The 15,764-nt window shown below is 47.0% G+C and overlaps 1 protein-coding gene across 1 annotated transcript in view; it reads right to left on the bottom strand.

Moving 5' to 3' along the window:
• The window catches only part of JPH3 (junctophilin 3), a 102,223-nt gene extending 86,493 nt beyond the window's left edge, over nucleotides 1-15,730 (bottom strand). The window contains exon 1 of the mRNA XM_011370251.2: nucleotides 15,074-15,730. Within this exon, the coding sequence (XP_011368553.1) occupies nucleotides 15,074-15,455 (382 nt within the window). The 5' untranslated portion in view covers nucleotides 15,456-15,730. The remainder of the gene's footprint in view (nucleotides 1-15,073) is intronic.
• Between the last annotated feature and the right edge of the window lie 34 nt (nucleotides 15,731-15,764).

Here is a 15,764-nt window from a genome sequence, read left to right on the forward strand (position 1 = left end):
TAGATGCAAAAATCCTCAACAAAATGTTAGGAAACTGAATTCAGCAATACATTAAAAAGATCATACACCATGATCAAGTTGGATTTATTCCTGGGATGCAAGGTTGGTTCAAGGTCCACAATTCATTTAATGTGATACACCACATAAACAAATCGAAAGTTGAAAATCATATGATCATTTCAATAGATGCAGAAAAAGCATTTGAAAAAATCCAGCACTCATTTATAATAAAAAAAAAAAAACAACCTCTCGGCAAAGCGAGAATAGAGGGAACATATCTCAACATATATGACAAATGCACCATGAACATCATAGTCAATGGGGAAAAGCTAAGAGCGTTTTCCTTATGATCAAGAACTGGATGAAAATGTCAACTTTCACCACTTTTATTCAACATAGTATTGGAAGTCCTAGCCACAGCAATCAGACAAGAAAAAGATACAAAAGGCAACCAAATTGGAAAGGAAGATGTAAAACTGTCATTATTTGCGGTTGACAGTATACTATATACAGAGAACCCTAAAGCTTCCACCGAAAAACTATTAGAACCGGTAAATTCAATAAGTAGCAGGATACAAAATTAATATTAAAAAGCGGTAGCATTTTTATACACCAATGATGAACTATCAGAAAGAGAAATTAAGAATACAACTCTATTTATAATCGCATCAAAAAATACCTAGGAATAAATTTAACCAAGGAGGTAAAAGACTTGTACTTGGAAAATTATGTTATTGAAGAAAGAAACTTAAAAAGATACAAATAAATGGAAGCATATACCATGCTCATGGATAGGAAGAATTAATATCCTTAAAATGTCCAATTCTGCCCAAAGCAATCTAATCAATGCAATCCCTATCAAAATACCAATGGCATTTTTCACAGAACTAGAACAAATAATCCTAAAAATTTATGTGGAAACAAAGAAGACTCCAAATAGCCACAGCAATATTGAGAAAGAACAACAAATTTGGAGGTATCACACTGTCTGATATCGACCTATACTACAAGGTGATAGTAATCAAAAGAGCATGATACTGGCATAAAAACAGACACATAGATGAATGGAACAGAGAGCCCAGAAATAAACCCACGCCTGCATGGTCATTTAACCTATGAAAAAAGAGGCAAGAATATACAATGGGGTAAAGATAGTCTCTTCAATAAATGGTGTTAGGAAGACTGAACAGATACATGCAAAAAAATAAAACTGAACTACCTTCTTACATTACATACAAGAATAAACTCAAAATGGATTAAAGATTTAAATGTAAGACTCAAAATCATAAAATTAGAAGAAAACATAAGCAGTAAACTTCCTGACATTGCTCTTAGTAATATTTTTTTCTGATATACCTCCTCAGGCAAGGGAAATAAAAAAAAATAGACAAATAGGACTACATCAAACTAAAAAGGTTTTGCAGAGCAAAGGAATCAGTAACAAAATGAAAAGACAATCTACTGAATAGGAGAAGATATTCACCAATGATACATTTGATAAGGGCTTAATAACCAAAATTTATAAAAAAATTCATACAACTCAACACACACACACACACACACACACACACAATCCAATTAAAAAATGGGCAGAGGACCTGAATTTCTCTAGAAAGGGCATACAGATGGCCAATAGACATATGAAAAGATGCTCAATGCTACTAATCATCAGAGAAATGCAAATTAAAAGCACAATGAGCTATCACCTCATACCTGTCAAAATGGCTATCATCAATAAATCAACAAACAACAAATGCTGGCAAGGATGTGTAGAAAAGGGAACCCTTGTGCACTGTTGATGGGATTGCAAAGTGGTACAGCCACTATGGAAAATAGTTTGGAGGTTCCTCAAAAAAATTAAAAATAGAACTATCTTATGACCCAGCAATTCCACTTCTGGGTATTTATTCAAAGAAATCCAAAACACTAATTCAAAAAGATATGTGCGTCTCTATGTTCACTGCAGCACTATTTATAATAGCCAAGATATGGAAGCAACCTAAGTGCCCATCAATTGACGACTGGCTAAAGAAGTGGGACATATATACAATGGAATATTACTCAGCCATAAAAAGAATGAAATCTTACCATTTATAACAACATGGATGGACCTAGAGAGTATCATGCTAAGTGCAATACGTCAGACAGAGAAAGACAAATATCATATGATCTCACTTATATGTGGAATCTAAAGAACAAAACAGATGAATAATCAACACAGAATCAGACACGTAGATACAGAGAATAAACTTATGGTTGCCAGATGGAAGGGAGATTGGTCAGACTGGGTGAAAAAGATGAAGGGATTAAGGAGTACAAATTGGCAGTTACAAAATAGTCATAGGGATGTAAAGCACAGCATAGGGAATACAGTCAATAGTATGATAATAACTATGTATAGTGCCAGGTGGGAAGTAGACTAATCGGGGGGATGGCTTCATAAATTATATAAATGTCTAATCACTATGTTGTACCCCTGAAGCTAATATAAAATAAGATCGAATGTCAACTCGAATTGAAAAATAAAAATTAAAACTAAGACACATAATAACAGATCTTATCAAGGTTGTGGATTAACTGGAACACTCGACCGCTATTGATGGGAATGTAAACTGGTGAAGCTGCCCTGGAAAACAGTCTGGCAGTTCCTCAGAAGGTGAAACATGACCCAGTAATTCCATTCATAGGTATCTACCCAAGAGAATGCAAACCACTTATCCACACAAAACGTACACAAGAATGTTCAAAGCAGCACTATTCACAACAGCCAAAAGATGGAACCAACCTAAATGTCCATCAACTGATGGATGGATAAGGAAAAGGTGTTCCATCCACACAACGTAATGTTATTCAGTCTTAAAAAGAAGTGACATTCTGATACATGTGACTTGGATAAACCTTGAGAACATTATGTTAAATGAAAGAAGTGTTCACAAAAGGCTGTATATTGTATGATTCCAAGTATCTGAAATATCCGGAGTAGGCAAATTCATAGAGACAAATAGTAAATTAGTGGCTGTCAAGGGTTGGGGGAGGTGACTGCAATGGGGAACGAATGCTTAATGCACCTGGGGTTTCTTTTGGGGGTGATAAAAATGTTCTAAAATTAGGTTGTGGTGACAAGATGCACAACCTTATAAACATACTAAAAGCCATTGCATTGTCCACTTTAAAGGGTGAATTTTATGGTATGTAAATTATATTTCAGTAAAGATGTTACCAAAAAATGTCACCACGATACCGAATTTGATTTTTGTCAGGCTGCAGGCTTGATACGGTACAACCTCTAGGATATAATAAGGCAAAGTGGGAAAAAATGTGGGCTCTAATTTGCTAGTGGTGTTTTCAAAAAGGTTTACAATAAAATGACAACAACGACAGTAATAATAGCTTATTTATGGAGCACCTGCATGCGCCAGGCATATGCTCGAAAACTTTCGCCTGGTCTCACACTCGACCTTCAGGATGGCTCCATACAGGATTGTAACCAAGGAACTGGGATCTGAACTCAGGTCGACGCCATGTGATTCTGTGGCTTCTGGAACATCACTCTAACTTCCCACTCCTTGGTTTCCTCATCTGTAAATGGGCACAATACTGTATAGACCTCAAGGGGTGGTAGGGCAGTAAGATGACCTAGTGGATGAAAACGGCCATGTGGCCAAGACGAGCGAGCATTGTGTCCCTGTCCCATCTTTGCTCCTACTGTCCCCTCACCTCCCACCAGATGCATCCACCCCCTTGGCTTGACTACATCCTTCACCTCACATCAAGCTTGAGTCAGCCATGCCTCTCCTCCCTCCCCTGCCCAATTCTGAGTCTTAGGTGTGGGCCCACCCTCCAGTGATGCTCCCCGCCTCCCACCCCCATCAATACCACCTCAGAGCAGGATGATGCCCGCATTTAGATCGAGACGCCCCATCCCCACTGCACCCTCCTCCTCATCTGGCTTCATGCAGCTTCTCACACTGAACACATTCTAAATGCAACTCTTGGCTCCCACACCCACTCCTCCCCCAGGGTCCCCGCCTCTGTCTTAAATGGGAGCTGTCTGTCCTGGATTCTGCCCTCCTGCTCAGCCCACCTCCAAGCTCTTAGGGTTCTGGTACTCCCCAACCCACTGCCTCCACCCAGATACAGGCCATCATCCCCTCTCCCCTGGACACCTGCACTCCCTCCCAGGGCCTCTCAGCTTCCATCTCCTTCTCCACCCAGCAGCCAGGATGATTATCTAAAAACAGCCATACAGGACCCAGCAAGCACACTCCTAGGCATTCACCCCAGAGAAATGAAGGTTTATGCTCACATAAAAACTCCTACATGAAAATCTGTAGCAACCGTATTCATAATAACCCCAAAGGGGAAATACCCCAGATGCAGCCTCGCCTGGTGACTGGTTACACACACGGTGGTTCATCCCACCCACATCATGGAATACTAGGCAACAGTAAAAATGAATGAGCTATTGATACAATGATCACCTGGATGAACCTCCAGAGAATTACAGTGAGTGAAAAAGGCCAAATCTCAAAGATTACATAGCATGTGATTCCATTTATAAGACATTCTCGAAATAATAAAATGATAGAAATGGAGATCATATCCGTGGTGGCCAGGGGTTGAGGAGATATATAGGGGTGAGAGGGAAACAGGCATGGGTATCAGAGGATGACTATCAAAGGGGATCCTTGTGGTGACAGCATGTTCTGTATCTGACTGTACCAATGTCAACATCCTGACTATGACATCGTACTAGAATTTTGCAAAATGTTACCGTTGAGGGAAGCTGGGTGGAGGGTACAGGGGATCTCTGTATTATTTCTCACAACTGCATGTGAATCCACAATCATCTCAAAATAAAAAGTTTAATTACAAAAACAAAAACACCCTGTAGTGCTGCTGCCCTGCTTAAATTGTTCAGTGCCCTTCCCTGGCCTCCAGATAAAATCCAAAGTCAATCCCGGGCCTGGAAGATCTCTATGCTCAGACCCCCTCCCCTCTCCCTGGTCACTCTGCTGCAGCCACATGCCTCTTCCTTTGGTTCTTGGAACGAGCCAGGCTTGTTCTGGCTCCTGAGCCTTTGCACAAGCTGTTCTCCCTTCCTGCATGCTCTTTCTCCACGCTCCACATGACCGGACACCTCGTATCCTCCAGCCCTCCACTGATCTCTCATTTATTCATTATCCAGCCATGACTTCTGAAGTTCCCCCTGCCACAGGCGCTGTGGCTTCACCAGGGCCACAGTGAGGAACCCCGTAGACTTGGTCTCTGCCCTCTCAGAGCTTCCAGTCCGAGGGGAAGAGACAGCACAGAAGCCACTAACTATAGTACAGGAGCACGATAATGGAGGGACCAGAGGCACTGCAAAGGCCAGAGAAGGGGCACCCCACACCCAGCAAACCCACGCATCACCCACGCCACCCTCGCCAAAGCACATTTCAACTATTGCTTTCCATCCCCGACCCCCCACCCCGAGCTAACCACAAGTACCCAGGCCTCTGAACTCACCAGTGAGCAACCTAATGGCCGGGGGTGAGGCCACAGAAAGGTTATGCACAAAAGTTAGCTGAGTATAGTCCCAAGGTGGGCAGTGGAGTGCCAGCTCATGACTCCTGGCTTTGCTTCTACAACCCACATAAGGTGAGGGTGCGATACCTGCCTGCCAGGTAGGCCGCCACCTGGTACTCCTGGAAGGGCGCTCCTGCCTCCCTTAGTTCCTGGAACTTTCTCCATTGAAAAGCTTCCTGACTTCCCTACAGTCAGACTGTCACCACCCTCCACCTAAAAATGCCTCATTTATTCCTTAGCCATCCTCACCCCTGAGGCCTAGCCTGACTAGGAGGAGAACAGGTGCTTCTCAAGGTGTGCCCTCAGGACCATCTACATCGGATGGCCCCAGGTGTCTGACCGTGCTGTGGACTCCTGGGCTCTCTTCTGGGGAGGCTTCCAGTGGGCCCAAGTCTGCCAATTCAGACCAGCAACCACAGGCTGCTGAGTCCTCTTTCCAGCACCTCCCACTGTGCTCACTCCTGGCCTTTGCTTTGGACCCACAGGTCTGCGAGAGTCTGCTGGCTCCGTCCTCCTCTCATCCCCCACTCATTGTGCTCAGTGATGGCCCATTTCAGCACGTTTAGGCGCCTGTGGAGAATGGAAGGGTTCTTATAAGTCCTAGGGAGTTTGCGAATCCCAGAAGTGTCTATGAAAGATCACTTGTGTGCAGGGCCATGCGTGTGTCCTGGGGGGTAGGGGGGGCGGGCACAGCTTTGTCACACTCTCAGAGGAGCCTGGGAGAACCCACAAGTTTATGAATTGCTGAACAAAGGCCTGCCAAAGGCCAGGTTCAGAAGGTGGTGTCACCTTCCATGCCTCCGCTTCACTATTAGATCCTGGGCTCCTCTCTTGAACTCAGTTTCCTCATCTGCAAAGCAAGGGTGGCTGAAATAATTGCTCCATCACTAGGTGCTGCAGACAGCTCTGGGACTAGTCGAGTCCCACTGCCCAAGTATGACCTCATCAAGCCACATATACCATGAGCCTCACTTTTCTCATCTCTTAAATGGGAGCACATGGCTCATCTCAAAGCACTGTTTTAAGGAATGAAAGAAAGAACATTTGTGGTAAAGCGCACAGCCCAGTACTCGGAACAAAGTAGATGTTTAAAAGCAGCGAGAATCCTTCTCTCAAAGGCATCTCCCTGGTTTTTCAGTTCTAGGTTTCACATATGTGCTTTGCAGCACTTTCAAAGTGAAGACTGTAAGACATCACAGTGGATAGAATAGTGACCTCTCAAAAGGTATATCTACATCCTGACGCCTGGTACCTGTCAGTGTGACCTTATTTGGAAAAAGGGTCTTTGCAGATGCAATGAAGTTAAAGATCTTGAGATGAGATCTTGCTGGGTTTGGGTTGGGCCCTAAATCCAATGACAGGCTTCCTTACAAGAAATGAAGAAGAGAAAACCACACTGTCGCAGAGGCAGAGACATAACAGCACTTTTTCTTATTGCAATATAGGCATTGTGCTTAGATACTTTCTAGTCTGTTTTTTGTTGTTGTTGTTGTTGTTGTTGTTGTTGTTGTTTTTAATGAAGTACAACATTAATTTCATGGGCTGCTTGACCTAGAGTTTGAAAACCTCAATCTAGAGCAGTGACTCTTGGCCCTGCCTGCCTTTAGCATGTATGTAGGCTGGGTGCCACCCTCCAAGGTCCTGGCTAGAGTGGTGTTGGATAGACCTCAGATGTATCCCAGTGATTCCAACGTAGAGCCGAGGCTGCCCTGGACAAGAGGTCCTCAGCCTGAGCTGCACATTAGAATCACCTGGACAGTTTCTAAAAGAACCCCAATGCCAGGCTTTACTCAGACCACCTCAGTCAGCATCTCTGGGAGGGGCCCAGGAATCAGCATTTTTCAAAGCACCCAGATGACCTCATGCGTAGCCAAGATTAGAACTAATGTGTTTCCCACACTTGAACCTTCTGGGCATCTTCCCATCTTGCCAACACTAGGATTCTGACCCTAGAGGTTTGCTTTGGGGCCTGAGGTTCTGCATTTCTAACAGTCTCCCAGGGGACCATCCGTGGTGATTCTGCCATACAGCAAGGCTGACAGGCACTAGCCTAGAGCCATGTTTCTAAAGTTTGGGGCCTCAGACCACCAGCTTCAGCATCAGCTAAAACTTGTAAGAAATGTAAATTCCTAGGCAACATCTTAGGCCCAGAAATTGTTTTAACTTGCCTTCCAAGTGATCCTAATGCACACTCAAGTTTGGAAAGCACTGGTCTAGAGTGATGGACAATGGCAAGCCAACTCCCTGCCCAACTCCTGCATTCCATCAGAAGCAGAGACTGACCCTTGACCCTTCTGGGGTCCTTTGAAAGCACCGGGGCCCCCCGTCCCAATTAATAATACCTGTGACATTTCTGGGAAGGCAAGAAATGGCAACTGTTATGAGTCTGTTACAGAAATGAGAAGACTGAGTCAGAGCGAGGACAATCCTCCTTCAAAGTCAGCAACATCAATTTTGGGGTGATGGCCATCCTGTCCACCCTTCCAGACTCAACCTAGGAGTCCTGTCCCCTGGACACACCTGCTGCTCACTCAAGGACACACACATCACTTCCTTCCCTTCTCAGAACTCTCACCTGTAGTATTTCCATGCAGGATCCCCAAAGTCTGGCATGAGTAACCTCTAATTATTTCGCATATTTTAGTTTTGCATCCAGATTGCATATTCTTTTTGGTAGAAGTCATGTCATCCTGTTTCTTGTATTTTATTATTATTTTTTCCCCAACAGCTTACATTACTACAAACTATATATGGCATACGTAGTGCTATAGACTGAATATCTATTTCTCCAAAATTCGCATGTTGAAATCCAAACCCTGAATATGATAATGTTAGGAGGCGGAGCCTTCAGGATGTGATTAGGTCATGAGGGTGGAGCCCCCATGAATGGCATTAGTGCACTTATAAAAGGGGCCCCAGAAAGCTATTTTGCCTTTCTGCCATGTGAAGACACATGAGAAGTTGGCAGTCTGTAACCCAGAAGAGGGCCCTCACCAAACATCAAATTTGTCAGCACCTAGATCTTGGACTTCCAGCAACCAGAACTGTGATGTCTGTTATAGCGGTCCCAACAGACTGAGATGCAGTCATTGCTCAGCAAATATTTCCAGGTTGATTCCTTGAAGGTGGACCCGAGCTTCTCTGTCTTTGCGCCTTGAACACAGTAGGAACTCAGTAAATGCTTCTCAATGACTGAATGAATCAAGCCAGGGAAAAGGTAGCAGTAAAGAGATAGTTAGAAAGTGGGTGGATGGAAGGGTATTTTCTGCTCATCTTTTCTAGCACTTCATAATGAATGTTGCTCCATCAATAGTGCTCCAAAAATATCTCCTGGTCATGATTGGTTTGCACCACTAGAACATTATCACTCTGTTATTTACTGTATTCAACACCATCCATCTTACTCAGGTAAAATGCAGGCAGTCTCTTACGAGCAGTGACAGAACCAACAACAAAACAAAACTGATCGAGGAATTTTAACAGTGACGCTAAAGAGAGTTTATAATTTTCCCCTAAATGGTTCTAAGTTCTTCCAATGAGATGGACATGTAAAATAGTGATGGTGAATGAAGTTAACCAAATACTATTGCATTTTCCCAGTTCTCTCATTCCACAAATATTTACTGAGTGACCACTATATGTTGGCACTGTTTTAGTCCCTGGACACACAGCAGTGACTGACAGAGACTACATATTCCTTCCTGTAGGAAGCTTACTTACACTCTACTCCAGCACCGCCCATTTCCATGACGATGGAAATGTTTTATCTCGGCATTGTCCAATATGGTACCATTGCTAGTTGAATGTGGCCACTGAGCACTTGAAATGTGACTAATGTGAATGAGGCACTAAATTTATTTCATTTGAACCCATTTAAATTTATCGTCAAATAGCCACATGTGGCCAATGGCCACTGGATTGGGCAGGGTTGGTCTAGGTGACTAATCCATTGATGCTAATTTAAAGAGAATGGTGGTGAAATAGTCTTTTATTGGCTGCTACAGACAAGATCATTCCTTCGCTTGCTTTTGGTTGTGCACTTATAACCCTGCGTGCTCCGTGGGAACCGAGCACACACAACGTGAGGCAGAAATAACCCTCAGACTTCAGAGTGAGTTCTACAAGTCTTATTAAAGGACCCCACCCCAAACCCGCCTCCACTAGCTGGGAGACATTCTTTCTCAATTTAGCAGGAAACACCTAGAAGGCACTCAACTTTTTAAGAAAAGACTGACAGGATTGGGGTGAAAAATAGGCAAACACCCCCAGTGGTGGGGTTTCTTGGAGTATAGAACCCACACACCGACACAGTGGGAGCAGGCAAACTTCTGATGGCCGAGTGTGCAGTAGGGGTCAGGGCCAGGCATTAACTGGCCAAGAGAGTGGTTTGGCTGGAGAAGGTGGCCTGGAGAGAGAATGAGTGCAAAGCCAGCAGCCCAGGCAGCAAGTATGGAACGCTCTCCAAGGTGCTGAAAAGATGCCTCTCTTTCGTCTTAAATGATTCTCCTAAATGAAGACAGGTGGACCCCAGAGAGCAGGCCTTTTGGTCTAATCCACAGAGCTGGTTTGTGGCAATGCCACAACCCTGTGCAGGACTCACCTTCATTAACCACGTGGCCTCCCACAAACCAGTAAACTACAAATCCGGGAGAGTGCCTGATCCAAGAGGGGATGAACCATTATGGAAAATTCAAGCCAACATCACCCTTTTTCTAGTGCTCACAACTCTAAATATCTTGTTGTTATTTAAGGACATAATGAGCTTTATATACAAAATTATCAGCTCAGAGTTGATAGCTAGTTATCTTTAGAGCAGTGAAGGTCTGGGGGAAATTGAAGAAGAAAAAGACATGAATAAAAAGAGAAGAGGCTCCTGGCTCTCCCCCTGCAGTCACCATCTCCTTTTGTTTTCCGGAGGTCTTCCTCTCTCTAGCCAGAGGGGCTCACAGCACCCTTTCCTCGGGTTAGCTGAGTTAACTGTTAACGTCAGTCAGGGCTACTCACTAACTACTGGCGGAGTGGCTATTTTCAGAGGGTGCTGATCTCGCTTCCTCACCATCCCTGTTAGGCTTCCTAATTTTATATTATGCCCGTCAGATCGCTCCAGGGCTGTGCCGGGTGAGGGAGTTTTCGGCAACATTTCTTTCTCAGCTATTACTGGCAACAAAGAACTAGCTGTTTGCTTTTTCCTTCTCCTTTCACCTCTGGAGCCTTCCCCCTCCCCAAAGTGGCTGAAAGAGAATCTCTGAGGAAATGCTTTCATCTCCCATAGCTGAGTGTTCGATTCTTTTTTGTTTCTGAAATGAGTTCCGATGGGCGTAATATCTGTGCTGATGGGTCTGCTTCTTCCGAACATGGGCATTTGGATTTAAAAAAAAAAAAAAAAAAAGAGTTTACTTTCACATTTTCATGGCCAAACGCTGAAAATATGCCCAATGGTCGGTCGTTTACTTTGTGTGGATGAGGATTTTTTTCCCCTTAAAAAGGGCATTATCTGCATAAATCTGTATTTAAAGTGGAAACAAAGCATCCTGCTCAATCTGTAATCTGAGCCCTCCTCTGTGTCTGACTCTATCCCTTTACAGGGATGGCTGCTTCTCAGGAGCAGGAAGGGGTAGGGATTGGAGTACTTGGCTAGCAAACAAAGCTGGGAGGGTGCACGTGGCTGTGTTTTGGGGGACGTGGTGGAAAATGTCTCTGGGCGACAGGTGTATTGTGCGCCTGCGCACACGCAGGCGCTAGGGGATCTGAATTTTTGACTGTGGGCGTGTGTGATTTGTGTGGGCCGAGGGATCTGGGCCGGTGAACGGAATCTGTGTATGAGGGGGAGAGGCCGGGTGTGTGAGATGACTCATATCTTTCAGGCTGTGGGAGGGTTTATTTGCGGGGGGCAGGGGTAACTTTTGGTCCAAGAGGTCCTGTGTACATGGTATCCAGGAAGAAATATTTACCTGTGCAGCTGAGCACAGAGGTCCAGCAAGTGGAAAAGAGGCAATGAGACTCTGGGAACTGGAGGGGAATCTGGGTGTGTGTGTCTGCAAATGCGCACTTGCCTACAACTCTGGGCTGCTGTACCCAGAAGAGAAGAATGGGCATGGGGAAAGAGGAGGAACGAGGAGGTAGTTTTGCAGAGGCAGTTTAGAGCGAGGTGTTCTACACAAAAGCATAGGCTCGTAATTGCAGTCCTGAGTGTGAATCCCAGTTGCCTCCCAATGCGCATCTGGCTTCTCTGAACCTCCGCCTCCCAGTGTGGGAAATGGGAGGAATAAGAAAACCAGTCTTGGAGAGATGTGGGGATTAAGTGCTGTAACTCATGCAAACACTTGCTCCATGCCTGGCACACAGTCAGTGTTTAATATTGATATCTATTATCCTTTTCAATATCATCGTTATCATGTCCGGCTATTGGTTCTAAAAATAATCATTACAAGTGACAGTCATTGCTTGTGAACTGTAATAATAAAATAATGATAAATGATAGTGAATGCTTACTACATTCCTGTCATAGCCATGTACGCCACCTCAATTAATCCCCACCTACTTTACAGACATCATTAGCAGCCCTTTGTACAGGCGAAGAAACAGAAACTCAGAGAAATTAAGTTACTTGCTCAGGGTCACAGAGTAGAGCAAAGGCACAGCTGGGAGTCAAGCCCAATGGCTGTCAATTCCAAAACATGCGCCCTGCCACCCCACGTCCCCAGCCTCGCCCTCTCCGCGTCCTCCAGCCTCGCCATCTATGTGGGGTCGCCTAACAGACAGTGGAAGCCACTCAGTTCACTTCGGTGCTCAACACCTGCCTTGCGCTCAGGGAAGGATGACCTGGAGGAGAAGGAGTTGGCAGAAATGTCCCCAGTTGAAATGGATTCCATACCAATTCCAGCTAAATGTAGAATACATTTGCCGTTTGTGCATTATTCATGAAAATCGCCGTTTCCCCAAGTCAGCACTGGGAGCTGGACTGAAGTTTGGGAGCTTTGCGGATCCCTGCCCAATATTCCCAGCCCCATGCACAGGAAAAGCAAGACTGGAGTCGGGACCGTTAACTAGATGAAGGCTCTGCTCTCTCCGAAGGGAGACCCATCATCGCCCACCAGTTGATTGGGGAGAAGGCATAGAGACCTACTGTTCTGTTCTGGCAGATTATGACGCTCCACTTTGGTTCTGTTGGCCTATGGACTGCTCAAAGGAACACAGCCACCTCCTTTCTAATGAGAAGTGGGGACCATGTTCCAGCAAAGTGGCCCCAGGTTTCCAGGCATGATTATCCCAGGCCAGAAGGATCAAGTTGATTTTCCAGGTTGGGGGCCTGGCTCCTGGGCCTCACTACCCTCATCTGTAAAATGGACATGATACCCTCCATCGTGTGACACTCAAGCAGGAAGATATAGAAGGGAAGGGCTTTAGAGAATAAAACACTGCTTAACTGGTTGGATAGGGGAGAGAGACCCAAGGACATAAATCCAATGAGAGAAGCGTTTCTCACATCAACACATCAGACCCTAAACTCATGAGCAGCCACAGAGTCAGATTCTCTCTTTCCCTAATAATTACAGTGTAATTACCACCCTTCTCTAAAACAGAAGCTCCATGAGGGCAAAGATTTTTGTCTACTTTGCTCACTGCTGTTTTCCCAGAGCCCAAAGCACCTGCTCACTGTAGGCATTCATTAGGTATTTGCTGAACGAAGGACAGAATTTCATGGGCCCCTGAAGATGTCCAGGGAAGGTGGGCAGACTGGGGTGCTACACCTCACTCTCAGATATTCCGGGGAGTTCCTGCTCCTCTCCTCCACATGTGCAGGACCTCGAAGTCATGAGGCCCCCTGCACAGGATCTCTAAGCTGCTCTCCTGGCTCAGGCACAGCTGGGAGCACCTCTGGAGAGATGAATCTGCAGAGCAGCCTGGCCAGAGCCCCAGGGAGACAACTGCCCCTGGTCTCCCAAAGCGCACAGCTGGGAGCGCCAGGCTGCTCAGCCGCCCACCTCAGCCACCCGCATCTGCTGCCCGGGCCTCACCATCCCTGCACACGGGTGCGCGCACGCACACACACACACCCACGGCCTGGAACCCAGGCAGGTTGTCTGCTGGCCTGGCCCCCCACGGCCCAGAGTCAGGAAACTCTCCAACCTGACCGGTGAAAACAACAACAGCACAGAAGAGGCCACCAGGGACCTGAGCTGGGCAAGGCTATGACAGGCAAGAGCATTATATAATTAACTGCCCCCCACGCCTCCTCCCCTTTGAGGAATAATGAACCCTGCCTCTCAGTTGCATAAGCCAAAATAATAATTACTCTCCAGCCCTCCGTCACTCCTATATGTGGCCAGGGAGCAGGTGTTTAGCACTTGCTTCATGCGACTCGGAGACAGCAAGCAGGCAGAGGGAAGACCACACATAAGCTCATTATTTCTTTGACCAATAGAAGCACACGAGTCACTGCTGTGCCCGACTCCTTTCTCAGGCATCCATGCCTGAAAAATTACGAAGCCGACAAGAGGGAGGCAAGGAGCCACTTCTGAGGATGAGCTTCCAGATGGGGGTGGGGGTGCAACTGGAGAGCAGGCTTGTTTGGGGTCTGGCTTCCAGGAACAGTAAATGTTCCATGTCTCTAGAATGCACCAAAGAGTAGACATTGTAGTGTTTGGGACAGGGGGGCAGCTGCAAGGCCACCAAGGCTACCTGCACAGAAACCATCTTATAGCAGCAGTGGACAGCAGACGGTCAGTTCCCTGGCTATGGCACCAGCTCAGCCCTGAATGTGGTGGCATCTTAGAATGAAGGCACAGAGCATTCTCTAAACTAATGGGGAAAATGATTCAGCCACTGAACGGAGAGATTCCTGGGCTCTCGATAAACAGATGGGCCTCCCTCCCTCCCTCCCTCCAGCAGCCTGCTCCGACAGTGCTAGCCCGCATCCAACCACCTAGAAGTTTATTGCCTTGTTGTGTTGGTTTGGGTTGTCGTCCCCCGCCTCTAGCTCTTCCAATCGCTCCCTTTCCATTGGCTTGGGTTGATCAGGACTGAGGGAGGCCCTTTGGCACCGCAAGAAAACAAGAAGCAAAGCTGGGGCCTGACTCCTGGAGGCCCACACCCAGGGAGCTCCGTCAACAGGGGAGGGGACACCCTTCCAGGCCCCCTCTGCCCTGGGTGGGTCCCAGAGGAGGCCATGGGCCCAGTGTGGCCTTTCCGGAGCTCTCTGGCCTGCTCTTGGATGATGCACAGACACTGCTCAGCTCCGCAGCTCTAGGGCCTGGCTCTGCTCCTGGAAAGCCCCCAACACCCTTCGGCTGGCACAGGGGGGCTGTACCCCACCAAGCAGCGGGGCAACCTGTAGCCAGGACCGGTGGGACTCCACGGAGCCCAAGGAAATGCCCAAGTGCCCACGGCTCCGCTGGCGGGAGAAGCTCAACTTCCCCAGAGATAAACAGAAGAGGCAAGAGAAGGTCCCTCCTCCGCCCAGCCTCCGGCCCTCCCGCAGGCCCTCCCGCACCAGCGCACCTACCTCCATCCGAGTAGGTCTCGGTGCCGTAGCCGTCCTGCAGCCCGTTGCTCCAGGTCCCTTCGTACTTGGCCCCGTTGCCCGTGCACTCCCGCACCCCGTAGCGCCCCTTAAATCCGTGCGTCCACTCGCCCTTGTACACCCACTTCCCCTTGCTCTCCAGGCCGATGCCGTGGCGCTTGCCCTGCGCCCAAGTGCCCTGGTACGTGTTGCCGCTGGGCCAGGTGTAGACGCCCAGCACCTCGAAGCCGTGGCTCCACGAGCCGGTGTATTCGCCCTGGCCCTTGGGGCCGGTGCAGACGCCATGGCCGTGCGCCTTGCCGTCCTCCCAGCCTCCACAGTAGGACCCTCCATCGTCAAAATTAAACCTACCCCCACTGGACATGCATGTAACTAGGTTTGCAAATCCCGCAAACGGTGAAAAAAAAAAAAATAAGGCGATCAACAAACCAGATTCTTGGTTGGTTGGCTGGCTGGTTTTGTTTTGCTATTTTTTTAAGGAAGAATGGAGAAAGCAAAAACACAGCGAGCAGATCCCGAGCGGCGGGCGGCCGCGGCGCCGGCTTCGGTGGAATTTAAGTCAATCGGGGGCGATTATTCATTTTCGAGCTGCGCCGCGGAGCCTGACCAGCGTCTCGCGCTCCCGCTGGAGACAGGACCGGAGGGGAGGAGGGAGGGGGAGGGGAGGGGAGGG

Source organism: Pteropus vampyrus, unplaced genomic scaffold (genome assembly GCF_000151845.1).
Source record: "Pteropus vampyrus isolate Shadow unplaced genomic scaffold, Pvam_2.0 Scaffold166, whole genome shotgun sequence".
Lineage (NCBI taxonomy): Eukaryota > Metazoa > Chordata > Mammalia > Chiroptera > Pteropodidae > Pteropus > Pteropus vampyrus.